Raw genomic sequence first — 13029 nt, 5'->3', positions numbered from 1 at the left:
GTGGTGAGGAGGAAGGATGGGCACACGGGTGAGAAAGGGAAAGACAGAAGAGATGGTAAGGAATCAACATGGTGCAGGGAGGCTCACTCAATCTTCCCCTCTATGGCTTCCACTTCTTCCCACGTTCCTTGTGGGCACCGTTTATGAATAGCAAACAGCTATAGTAGTTTCCATTCCACATTCCTAGCAATGACTGGAAATGCAACTCTCCTTGCTATTTTTAACTAAGTGTTCATTGGGAGTCCTGCATTCCTTCCCCTGTCAAAACAGTTCTCAGTTTTCACTAAACACTGTGAGCAAACAGGCCTCCAGGGCCTGATCCAGCCTGAAGGAAAAAAAATAACAACAAAACACACGTAAATTACAACATTGGAAATGAACTCTAGTGGCTCAAATTATTGGTGTCGGTTGTCACCTATGACCAGATGCTACTCAGTGTTTCACCTAGATGAATTGCTTAGGATGAACTGTTCCTAAAAGTTCCTAAAAGAAGGTGCTTTAGGTGAACGGTATATTATTTCTCAAGGGAATTCAAAAACGTTGAAATTGGTTGGTCTAGGAACTTTACACCCTCTCAAGCTCTATCCACAAGGGTTGTTTAATGTACACACAATGTCCATAAGATGCAGACTTGCTCAAAAAATCAAGAAGGAGAGCTGTGGTCTGTGTTTGGTACCCACTGCCATGCCCAAGCGGAGCTGCCCGTTCGCGGACGCTTCCCCGCTACAGCTCAAGGTCCATGTGGGCCCGAGAGAGTTGAGCCGCGGTGTGTTCGCCGAACGCTATTCGCGCGAGGTCTTCTAAAGAACCAAGCAGCTCCTTTTCCAAGGGGCCCAAGCCTATAGAGATCATGTATTGGAAGAAGGCTGTTCCATCATCCACCTGCCGGAGTCACTGAAGCCTGGCCTGGCTGGGGCCCCTCAAGCTACAAGGGGACAGATGTTGATTGGACCTGATGGCCGACTGACACGGTGCCAAACTCAAGCTTCAGAAGCTGGACTGCCTGGGACAGCACCCATCGTTTGTTCATCCTGCGTGAGATCTGTGGATGGGAACGCAGTCTGCAGCCAGTGCGACCGGGCCCTGTGTGGACGATGTATATATACCTGCTGGAGCTGCGGTGCCTTGGCCTGTATACTGTGTGGCCTTGCAGACTATGCTGATGACGGTGAGAAGACGCTTTGCACCAGCTGTGCTATGTTTGAAGACTGATGTGGCCATGGACAACCAAGATGCTCACACTGAAGAGAGAGGAGGAGGCTTTTTTATGCATTATGTTTTGTACCCCAGTAACAAGTGAATAAACCTCTTTATATTTGCAACAAAAAAAAAATCAAGAAGGAGGTTCTGAGATAGATGTGCACAGGCGTACACACACACACACACACACACACACACACACACACACACACACACACACACACAGGATCCACAGCTCTGATTACAGCAGTCAGGAGGCTGAGGCAGGAGAATCACCAGTACTTCAAAGTCAGTCTGGACTACATAATCCTTCAGGGACTCCAGATCCACATGGTATACAAAGGAAGATACTGTGTCAAAATACTTTTAAAAGACACCATCACTTGAATGATTAGGCATCTTACAGAATGAAAAAAACTTTATCCAGCTTTGTACTGGACAAGGGATTAGAAACTATAATCTGTAAATGAATATTAAACATCAAAAATAAGCAAACCTACATAATGTGGACCATAAACTAAACAGAATGTTGTCAGAAGATGATTTGCAAATGCTAAGAAATATATTTTTAGTTTTCAACATTCGTGTCCAACAGGGAAACACATGTTAAAACAACTTTGAGATTTGACCTCACCCCAGTCAGAGTGCCTAGAAACAAAAGCACAAATGGCAACAAATGCTGTTATGGAGGTGGGAAGTAGAACACTCAGTCCCCCTGGTGGTAGGACACACTGGGAAGTGACTAAGGTAATGTGTGGAAGCTACACAAAAAGGGAATATAGATTTACTACATGATCAGGCTATACTGCACATGGTGATATTCCCAAATGACTTCATCTCCTAGTGCTGAGCTATTGCTTCTCCATCACTCATGCTCTACTCACAATGCCCAAGAAATGGGAACAACCTAGATGCCCATCAACTGATGGATGGATGAGGAAAATGTGCAGCTTTACAGAATGGAACATTACTCACCTGCTAACAAAATAGAAACTATGAAATTCGTGGAGAAATGGAGGGAGATGGAAAAAAACATTCTGAGTGAGGTAACAGAGGCCCACAGAGGCCGCATCATTTAATACCTCTCGTGTGTAGATCTTAGCTTCCACTCTTCAGATACATATATTCCATTGGGAATACCCACACAGGTTTTGAAATTACTATGGTGCCACGGAGCTGTACTTATCTCCACGGAGGGGAGATAGGATTTAAATGAGAATTATGGACAAAGAAGTGTTAAATTGAACTGGGAGGTGAGAATATGGGAGGGGAGTGAAAGTGGGAGGGATAAATAACACTAAAGGAATTTCAAAATGTCGTATTAAACAACTAGTGTAGGGACTTCCTAAATATATGTACACACACATAAAAATGAAGATGGAATTACCCTCTACTGGGGCAACAATGTCCCTGAGACACACCACAGGGTAACAAATAAAAAGCCCAGACCCAGGAATTACTTAGAGTTTTTTGGACTTTTTGGCCAGTGGTGATCCCGATCCTTAGAGGCCATGGTCAGTACTCTTGGTTACCTTACAGAAGTTGATGGTAAGATCCCGTTCATGAAAACACCATGTTTGTCAGTTATAGAATATGGAGAAATCAAGCTGATGCTGACCCAGAAGCCCTATGCCTACTGCTTATTTTACATCGTGGTTTAGCCACACTAGCAGAGGAGAAAATAAAACACAATCATATCCAGGTGTAAAATCTGTGAGCTATAATACTGACTAGCCATATAAGATACAACCACCAATAAAACAGTGACAATAATGTTGTGGTAGTAACCAATTCCTCTTTGATTAAATTTCATATTACTCCACAGGATAATAACCATACTTTGAACCATATCTGGACAATAACCTAACGCTATACTGGTCTACACCCTGGTGATAACCTACTAATGTTATTCTACTAAAGGACATAACATTTAAACCAGCTCCTAATGATTTTCCATAACACTCACAGGTTAAGGTATTGCTTAACCCTTATCATGGAAGCTCTCATTTGCAGTAGATGATAAACAATACAGATACCCACAGTTGTCCCAGCATGCATAGAATAAGATATTGGTAAATGCCAGACATAAATGGAATATTCTTATTTCTACTTCCAGTGGCACAGGAATGGTTGTCGGAGAAAGGGTGAAAAGACTGTAAGAGCCACAATTGGTGGATGACTTCAAGGAAACAGTGTCCTTTGGGCACTACGGGGAAGCTCCATAAACAAAATGGCCATGATTGTGACAGCGTGTGTAAGACCTGCCAAGCCCAAGCCAGACTTAATCCCTCGATTGAGAGGGGAGTTGATTATGACAAGAATTATAGAATGTGAATCCAAACTTGTGAAGAAATAAGGTTGTAGTCAGCCCTCTGATACCACTCTGCCAAGTGGGTTGTGGCTTGGATGGGACTAAAATTGGCATCTGCACAGGACCTCAAACAATGTGTTGTGTGACTTTAGCTCAGGTTGCATTTGTGGAGTCGGGGATAACGAATCCTATCTTTCAAGGGTCACTGTCCAGCCTAACTAGTAAGCTGCTTCTCTGTTTTCACTGTCTCATTCCAAGCACTGTTCCTGGTTGTTATTTTAGAACTGTCAGGTTTTTCTGCCAAGAAGTGAATGTTGATGGAGTGAGGACAGCTGCTGAAGCTACTTCACTTTCCTCTTCCTGTAAATGCAAGTGATTCTGAAAAGCAACTAGATCCATGCTCCTTTATGTTTCCCCAAATCACTCTGAGAGGGAGGGCAAGACCTAGAAGTTGATATAAGTGCTGCATAGGAAGGTAGGGTGGGTTTTATATGAAGAACCTGGAGCACACTGGATGGTGGTTCCTGCAGCTGAACTAGAGTGAGCACATGCACTTGACTCAGGATTTTCTGGTAAGGGGATAGAAGCATTCAGATCTAACTTCTAATCCTCATCATCTCTATTCTCTAAAGAACTAATAGGGAACATGACATTTAGGAACATATTCTGAGAGTGAGGATCCTCTGATTGACAGCTGGGATGCTTTGGTGGGAGATAGTCAGGACTGCACAGTGAACAGTCTTAGAGACTGAAATATACAGACAGGTTCTATACTTCAAGTTGAGGTGGACCTAAAGGAAATGATCTTGAAATAGGTTTTGATGTTCCTTATTCTTCTCTCTAACATGGCTAGAGTTAGATGTTTCAAGTGATGGACTATCTCTGCAATGTACCTGAGGTTGTTGTTTCTCCGTCTCATCTTGCTTCCTAATTAAGGGTCAACTATTTAATTGCTTACATCCCAAGGCCTCTGGCCTATAGAGAAGAGGTCTCTCTGCATGCTGTTTCTGCTGTAGCTGTGTCAGGATGAGGTGACAGCTGTTATTTAGGCAGGTTTCCTTTTGTAATGTTTGCGGTGTCATAGCAATCTTGTTCTTTGTGTTTAATTAACTATGTTTAGCTTCTCTGGTTTCCCTTTGAGGACATTCTCTTTACCCACCCTTTCCTGGCTTGCATTTGTAGTCAGTTTGAATAAAGTTCTACAGCTCTGGTTTCTTGCTCAGCAGCCCCAATTTGTCCTTAAGATTAGACAGGGATTGCCTGTGCAAGTTTGTACGTGCTTGTGCAGGGCCAAGGGCACAGTATGAGTCTACAGAGATCTCTGTTTTATATTAGAGCATTTTTGTAGTCTCCCCAGACTCCTAGCACTCACTGTTTATGAATGTACTAAATACTTGAATATCCCACTGGCCACTTAGAACTACCGAGCAGACACAAATGTCCACAAGAAACATCAAATGTTTTCCTCATATTCCTCATTCATTTCCTGATGATTAACCATACACCTGTGTGTTGGTGATGAAGAAGTGAGGAGGGGAATAAAAGCACATTCTGCTGCCTGAGGTTTATTGTTTTGTGAGAGAGTAACAGCAAACAAACCTAGACATGACATGTAGCACGTGCTGTGGAGAGGCAGAAGCATAATGAGAGGATGGCCGATGATGGCGGCAGGTATATGTTTACATCCCAATGTGAATATAAATCACAATTCTGCCAAATTGAAGCAGAACCTAGAGAAAGGTAATACAGTTAATAGCCATGTTATTCTCCAGTTAATAACTGAGGAAGAGCAACATGGCAAGGTAGCAGTCACTAAGTACAAAGTCCTGAGATTAGAAGACAGCCACAGATAACAGGGTGGCTGGGATTCAGACAGTAGTGGCCCCAGAAGGGTAACAACAAATTTCAAAGGTATGTTGTATGTAGCATGTATGCTGTATACCTTAATGAACTTTCCCTGAGGGAAATGGGGATGCTTATAGTCCCTTTTAGAATTTACTCAACATGACATGATTTCAGTGCCAATAGAAAAACTCTGCTGTTGAACTAAGTTGATCTGATTAATTTAAATGCCCAATAATCCAGTTCAGGTCTGGTGTAGGAGGTCCTTCTGTTTGTGTTTGCTTTCATTGGTTAATGAATAAAGAAACTGCCTTGGCCTAGTTGGTAGGGTAGAATTAGGTAGGCAAGGAAGAAAGAACTGAATGCTGGGAGGAAGAGAGGCACAGTAGGGAAGAGACACTAAGGAGTCACCACCAGAGTCAGACACACTGAATCTTTGCTGGTAAGCCACTGTCATGTGGCGATATATAGATTAATAAAAATGGATTAAATCAAGACGTGAGAGTTAGCTAATAAGAGGCTAGAGCTAATGGGCCAAGCAGTGATTTAATTAATACAATTTCTGTGTGGTTATTTTAGGGCTAAGCTAGCCAGGTGGCTGGGACAAACAAGTGGCTCCTTCCCTTGTAACACAGGTCCTTAGGCCTGGTAGCTGAGCCATCTTTCTGGATTTGATATTTATTCTTTCAAGACATGGACTCAAGTAGCACAGCATAGCATCTAACTCACTATGTACCTAGGATGACCTGGAAGTGCTGACCCTCTTACCTCAACTCCCTGAGTAAATAAATTACAGGGATACACATGCACCTACATTTGATGAGGTGCTGGAATTGAAACCAAGGCCTTATCTGGCTGGGAAAGCTCTCCATCAACTGGCCTACATCTCCAGGGCTTTCCATAAAATAAAAGGTTGAGAAGAAAACAGTGACTCTAAATGATAACTTGAGGACACTGAAATAGTGTATGGAAGGAATGGATTTTATCATGGACTTTAAGGGTAAAGAAATTCTATATTATTTCAAGTTTATATTCCTCATGAAGTGAGTTCCAAGAAATGAAAAAGACAGAAGGAATGTAAATCTAGGCAAATTAAGAATTATTTCAACCAAGTACAATAGCTTGACTTACTGACATTTTTTAAAAACAAAAATAAAACAGAGAAATATTTATGAGATCTTTAAGGATGTTTATCATAAATTAAACACTGGTGTCAATTAACATTCATTACTACTTAGTTTTTAATTTGAGAAACTAGATGTTTGTAGTTCCAAAAATTTGAGGCATGCACTGAGGGAAGTGTGCACAGATGGAGAAAAATCCTGGATTTTATATAGAATACTCAAGTCATGTTAGAAGAAACACAATTGTTAGTGTTCTGACAGTTTTTTAACAATGACTAAAGGACACATAAATATTTTTATATTATTTTCCTGTACTTAACTTTTAATGTTTCCATAACTAAGAGTTTAATTGAGGGCAACTGGAAATCTCCATTCTACAGTCAGATTGCTTTCATAACATCAAAGGGTTTAAAAGAAAACAGTGATTCTAAATGATGACCTGAGGACTCTGAAATATTGTATTGAGAAAACTGATGTTAACGTGGACTTTAATGGTGAAAAAGGTTTATATTATTGCAAAATGATCCCCAAATCACGAAAAAGACAGAAGAAAAGTAAATCTAGGCAAATTAAAAATTATTTCAACCAAATACAATAGCTGGATTTTTGACATCTTTTGACCATAAAAATAAAACAAAGATTTATGTGATTGTTAGAGATTTGGCACTGATTAAACACTGGTGTCAATTATTCTTCATTTTTAGTTGTTTTTCAGTTTGAGAAACCAGCCACAGGTTGATTAAGTTGTCAGTCATGTGAAAGCACACACTGAAGAAAGTGTAACTTACTCTCCCTTCCTCCATTCAGGGTCCTTTTCCAACCAAGTCATGGGTCAGGTAAACTCTGATGCATCTAAGAAGGAAGACAATGGAGATTTGGTTTCCAGCTTCACCGACTATTTTAAGAAGATCAAGGCAGAAAGCAAAATCATTTCTCCAGAAACTATCCATTCAATTGAGCTACATTTGAAAAATGGAAACATTCAGGGGGCAAACTCTATAATCAGAGATGTATTAAAAAACATTGATAATGTCCCCATAAACATTGCTGTGACTGGAGAGTCTGGAGCAGGGAAGTCCAGCTTCATCAATGCCCTGAGGGAGGTGGCACATGATGAGGCAGATGCAGCTGAAGTTGGGGTGGTAGAGACAACTATGAAGATAACTTCATACAAACACCCAAAAATTAAAAATTTGAATATATGGGATCTTCCTGGTGTTGGAACTCTGAAATTTCCACCCAAAGATTATCTGAAGAAAGTAGAATTCCAAAAGTATGACTTCTTCATTATTGCTTCTGCCACACGTTTTACAAAACATGAAATAGATCTTGCCAAAGTAATCACATTGATGAAAAAGAATTACTACTTTGTGAGAACCAAGGTGGACTTTGATATAGATAATGAAAAGAAATGCAAACCACGTACTTTTGACCGAGAAAAGATCCTGCAGCGAATCCGAAACTCCTATCTGGATACCTTTCGTGAGAATAAAATTGATGAACCACAGATTTTCTTAATCTCTAACCACAATTTATCTGACTATGATTTTCCAAGCCTAGTGGACATCCTCATAAAGGATCTTCCTGCTCAAAAGCGCCACAATTTTATGCTTTCTTTGCCCAATATTACAGAGGCAGCCATTCAAATGAAGTACAAGACTTCAAAGCAGCTTCTCTGGTTGGAAGCCCTCAAGGAAGGTGTTTTGGCTGCTTTTCCTGTACTGAAGAGCATCAACAACAGTGAGCTAGAGAAGCTAAGAGCAAATTTAAACCACTACCAAACCCTCTTTGGAGTGGATGACAAATCCCTGGAATTAATTGCTAAGGATTGCCAAGTGCCTGTCGAAAAACTAAAAGAAAAACTTATATCTCATTCTTTGTTGACAAATAATGAAAATGAAACATTAGGAGAATATCTTTTCAATTGTTTGGAAAGTTTTCTCTCAGTTAGTGGTGGGCTCCTTGCTACAGGTCTTTACTTTGGGAAAATCTTTTACTTTCAATTTCTTTTCCTTGACGCAGTGACTGAAGATGCCAAAGTTCTCCTTAGAGAGGCATATTCAAAAGAATATCTCAAATTCAACTCACCTACAGCTACTGATTATGACAATATCAAATGATTGATACCAAGGAGGCATTAGAATAAATTACCCCCTCCGACATCTTTTCTAGCCAATCCACTACCACATGGCAAAACATAAGGATAAGGGTCATGTGCATTAATATGTCAGAACCTGACAACACCCAATCTGTCTTCAAGTCTCTATGTTCACCTACACCTTCTTTCAAGTTTTTCAAGTACACACACAAACTTGAACACACACACACACAGAAAAAGAGGGGTAAAGGGGAGAGGGAGGATGAGCTCTGTGTCATTTCTGTACTTCCTTACAATGATTTTCTGTTGCAACATTAACCTCTCTGAAACCTATGCACAAACACTTCTTACTTTTCATGCACCTTTCTCTGTTGTTCTCATTGTGTCTCACAACACACTACACACACACACACACACACACACACACACACGCATGCATACACTCATGCACATTCACCTAAAAGTTACTTCTACCCTCATTAAGTCTGAGTTAAAAGAGTGACTAGCCATGGCTTATAGATTCTATCAACAGGAAGACCTTAAGGCCAAAGTCAAAAGAAACTATAACCAACGACCACAAGTTTCTTAATAACCTGTCAATTCCTAAAACTCTTCATCAGAATCCTTCTAGAGACAGCAAAGAATATCTATAATTCTATGCCAGAACCAGCAAGAACCCTGAGTTCCCTCTGTCTGTCATTTCTTATCTTGACAATAAAGGTGAAGAACTACTTTGATTAGTATATGATGTCATAAGATAATACTTAATAAATTGCTGATTACAAAGAGTGTCTGCTGTTGGCATTTGACATTCCTGGTATACCCATGATATACTCATGTTGGTTTTTGGCAGTGTTACTTTTGTTTGATGATAATCTCAGATCCTGTTCCCTGGCCTAACACTTTGTTTTCCTCAAAATAAAATGTGATAATCAGTAACTGAGTTAAACATCTGGAAGAGACACAGAAGAATTATGTTGGAATTTTCATGAAGTTTACATAAAAATCCATTGATTGCTTTTGTAGGGTGGCCTGTTTGTACTACACAATCATGAACATGGGAGTATTTTCATCTTCTGATAACTTCTTCAAATTCTTTAGTCGGTGTCCTAATGCTTTTTATCATTCAAGTTTTTACTTGTTTGGTTAAAGTTACCACAAAATATTTTATAATATTTTTGGCTATTATGAAAGGTTTTATTTTCCTGATTTCTTTCTCAGTCCATTTTCCATTTGGGTAGGAAGGCTACTGATTTTTTAAATTGTTTTTTATCCAGACACTTCACTGAATGTGTTTATTAGTTGTAGAAGTTTCCAGATAAAATTTTTGGATTTTTTTAAGTTATTAGCAAGAGATCTCTACACGTTGTTTCACTTTGTTGGCTTGTTTGCTGTTAATTTTTGTTGTTTCATGTAGACACGTAGTGCTGTGAAGTTACCTCTTAGAAACACAATCATCGTTGCATAAGTTTGGGTATGTTGTGAATTCATTTATTCAATTCCAAAAAGTCTTTAATTATTTCTTAACTTTTGTCTTCATCCATTTTTCATTCAGAGAGTTAAATTCCATGAGTTTGTATGGTTCCTGTTGTTTCATTTGTTAATATTTGATGGAGGAAGGTCATTGGTTAATTAATAAAGAAACTGCTTGGCTCTGATAGGTTAAAACATAGGTGGGTGGAGTAAACAGAACAGAATGCTGGGAGGAAGAGGAAGTGAGGTAAGACACCTCAGAGAGATGCCAGGCTGCTGCTCTCCAGGGCAGACATGATGAAGCTCCGACCCAGGATGGACATAGGCTAGAATCTTCCTGGTAAACACACCTCGTGGTGCTACACACATTAATAGAAATGGGCCAATCAGTATTTATATGAATACAGTTTGTGTGTCATTATTTTGGGGCATAAGCTAGCCAGGCTGCCGGGAGCTGGGTGGCAGGAATGCGACCGCAGCTCTTTCAACAGAAAATGATGGAGGAAGGTCATTGGTTAATAAAGAAACTGCCTTGGCCCATTTGATAGGACAGCCCTTAGGTGGGTGGAGTAGACAGAATAGAATGCTGGGAAGAAGGGATGTGAGGTCAGAGATGCCATGCCTCTGCTCTCCAGGGAAGACACGATGAAGCAAGCAGCCAGGTCAGACATGCTGAATCTTTCCCAGTAAAACTGGTGCTACACAGATTACTAAATATGGGTTAGGCAAGATTGTGAGAATTAGCCATTAAGAGGCTAGAACTAATGGGCCAAGCAGTGTTTAAATGAATATAATTTGTGTGTTGTTATTTCGGGTGTAAAGCTAACCATGTGGGAGCTTGGCGGGACGAAAAGCAGGTCTGCAGCTCCTTACAACAGCTCATTTGTGGTGGCCTGATATGATATGAACCGTCTCTCCAGCACAGGCACATAAAGTTGAGAAAGCAGTTAGTCCCCTGTCCAAGTCAGAATTCTCCATTGAAGATTGATAGAGAGGTCAATCTCTGTAAGTGTCTGTATCTACTATGGAATGGGCCTAAACTTTCTACTGTAGCATCTCACCGTGTGTAAGATGTGACAGACCCTGAACAATATATTATAATTAATTATGATTCCCTCCTTGGCTTAAAGTATCTACATCAGAAACCACAGGTGCTTTCCCATTAAGCTCTACATCTCCCCAATGTATTTCCACAATATACTAGCACACGCTAACACTGAACAGCTTTATAAGTCATAAATATTAATAAGAAAAGAACAAAAGCTGAGGAGAGACAATGGAAATAGAAAAAACTACTAAACTGAATCAACCTGTATACTTAAGAGATGTGTTGATCTCAGAATTGAAACTAGGATATGTGTTAGTTGGGGAAGGGGTTCCACTATTGTTTCCACAGGAGAGGAAAAGCTATGGGTACCATCAAAATTAATAAAGATTTAATTCTAACAGGAGAAACCTCTTAAGAAGGAGAAGTGATACTTCATTAATGGATATGACAATTCTACATGTCAAAGGAAAATGCACCAAATAAGGATCGGGACAGAGTTCTGTTATTGTCTTTACAGAAAAATGGAAATACCCATCTTCAAGAAGTCAAAAGATCTTGAACATCTATACATCTAAAGAAGAAGGGAAACTCTCTGGGAAAAAAATTGCCAAGAAAAGAAATATCTGGCCTAATTGTACAAATATTCTCTACAGGGTAAATTCTCAGTACGTAAAAATTAAAATTTCTTTACTTCTCAAAAATGTGTAGTCTTGATTCAATTAAAAAGCAAACGTGGCCTTGGGGTTGGAGTGTGGCTCTCTTCTTCCCTAAGCCCAAGCATGCTGTTAAAAGAAAATTCTAGAGTCTCTATATCATATCAGAAGAACCACCTGATTTGGGACAGAAGAAACTCAAAACCTAAAGACAACTGTTGCCACAAATCTCTTTCCCCTCATACTTATTTTTGACTCTTTAAAACCTTTCTTTAGATATAATACAATCCTAAAATTTAAACTTTTCATTTTGATATTAATACTGTTTAAATTTTCCACAGTGAACAAAAAAAATTTCCTTACAGTGATCTCTGAAGTCTCCACACCAACGATTCTACTTGGTTCATAATAATGCCATTTAGCCAATAAACACCACCCAAAGATTGGTTTTGGACTACAAACTGCTCAGGACAATTCCAAGGTGGCTAGCTGAGATGTTCCATCTTCTTATACACTCTAGCCAGAATGTCAAATTAGTTTCACCCATTACTCAGAGACTAGCTATAAATGTTACAGCTAGTTCTCCTGAGTAACGATTGTTTTTGTCTTTTACAGAATCCCATAGCAATATTGTCACCCTCCCCAGACAGTTGGAAGTAATTCTAACAATACAACACTCCCTCTACCATCAGGAAAGGTGTATTGTTTTTGTTTTTTCTCAGGGTTATACAGATAATTATCATCTGTAATGGGTTGATTATAAGTTGTTAAAGGGTTGGGGCAGAGCAATAAAAATTAGACTTGGGAATCTCATTTGGAATAGAAAAAAAGGGAATATATAATAGGGAAATGAGGTACATTGTTATATCTACTTGTAAACTAAATAAACAAATATCAGTTTTAGATAATTTTCAATATTATGGATTCATGCATATTAATACAAATATAAAATTATTTTTCTTTCCCTATTTAATTTGTATATTGTTATAAATTCAAAATTACTTTTGTCATATTGTATCTATGTTACTACTTCTATTAAAATATCTTTGTATATTAATACAAATGTAAAAATATTTGTGTCATATTGTATATATGTTTCTACTCCTGTTTAGGATATTTTGTATATTGATGCAAATTAAGGTTATTTTTGTCATATTGCACTGTACATTTCTAGCTCTGGTGAAAATATTTTTGTATATTTTCACAATGTCAAAGTCATTGTACTTATATTGTACATCTGTTTACAGGTTGTTTATTTTATATTCTGAGGCTTTAGTCTT

General features: G+C 39.0%; 2 protein-coding genes and 1 pseudogene across 2 annotated transcripts in view; all 3 read left to right on the top strand.

Annotated features, from left to right (window-relative positions):
* The window catches only part of LOC142847684 (interferon-inducible GTPase 1-like), a 43091-nt gene that overhangs the window by 6580 nt on the left and 23482 nt on the right, over positions 1 to 13029 (top strand). The window lies entirely within an intron of this gene.
* LOC142848632 (apoptosis regulatory protein Siva pseudogene) lies at positions 667 to 1321 on the top strand (annotated as a pseudogene).
* LOC142848631 (interferon-inducible GTPase 1-like) lies at positions 4004 to 9322 on the top strand. Its single transcript, XM_075970833.1, has 2 exons — positions 4004 to 4083; positions 7285 to 9322. The coding sequence occupies exon 2, from the start codon at positions 7305 to 7307 to the stop codon at positions 8595 to 8597; it is 1293 nt and encodes a 430-aa protein (XP_075826948.1). The 5' UTR covers positions 4004 to 4083; positions 7285 to 7304; the 3' UTR covers positions 8598 to 9322.

The sequence above is a fragment of the Microtus pennsylvanicus genome, chromosome 4, assembly GCF_037038515.1.
Source record: "Microtus pennsylvanicus isolate mMicPen1 chromosome 4, mMicPen1.hap1, whole genome shotgun sequence".
NCBI lineage: Eukaryota > Metazoa > Chordata > Mammalia > Rodentia > Cricetidae > Microtus > Microtus pennsylvanicus.
This window is presented reverse-complemented; position numbering and strand designations above follow the sequence as displayed.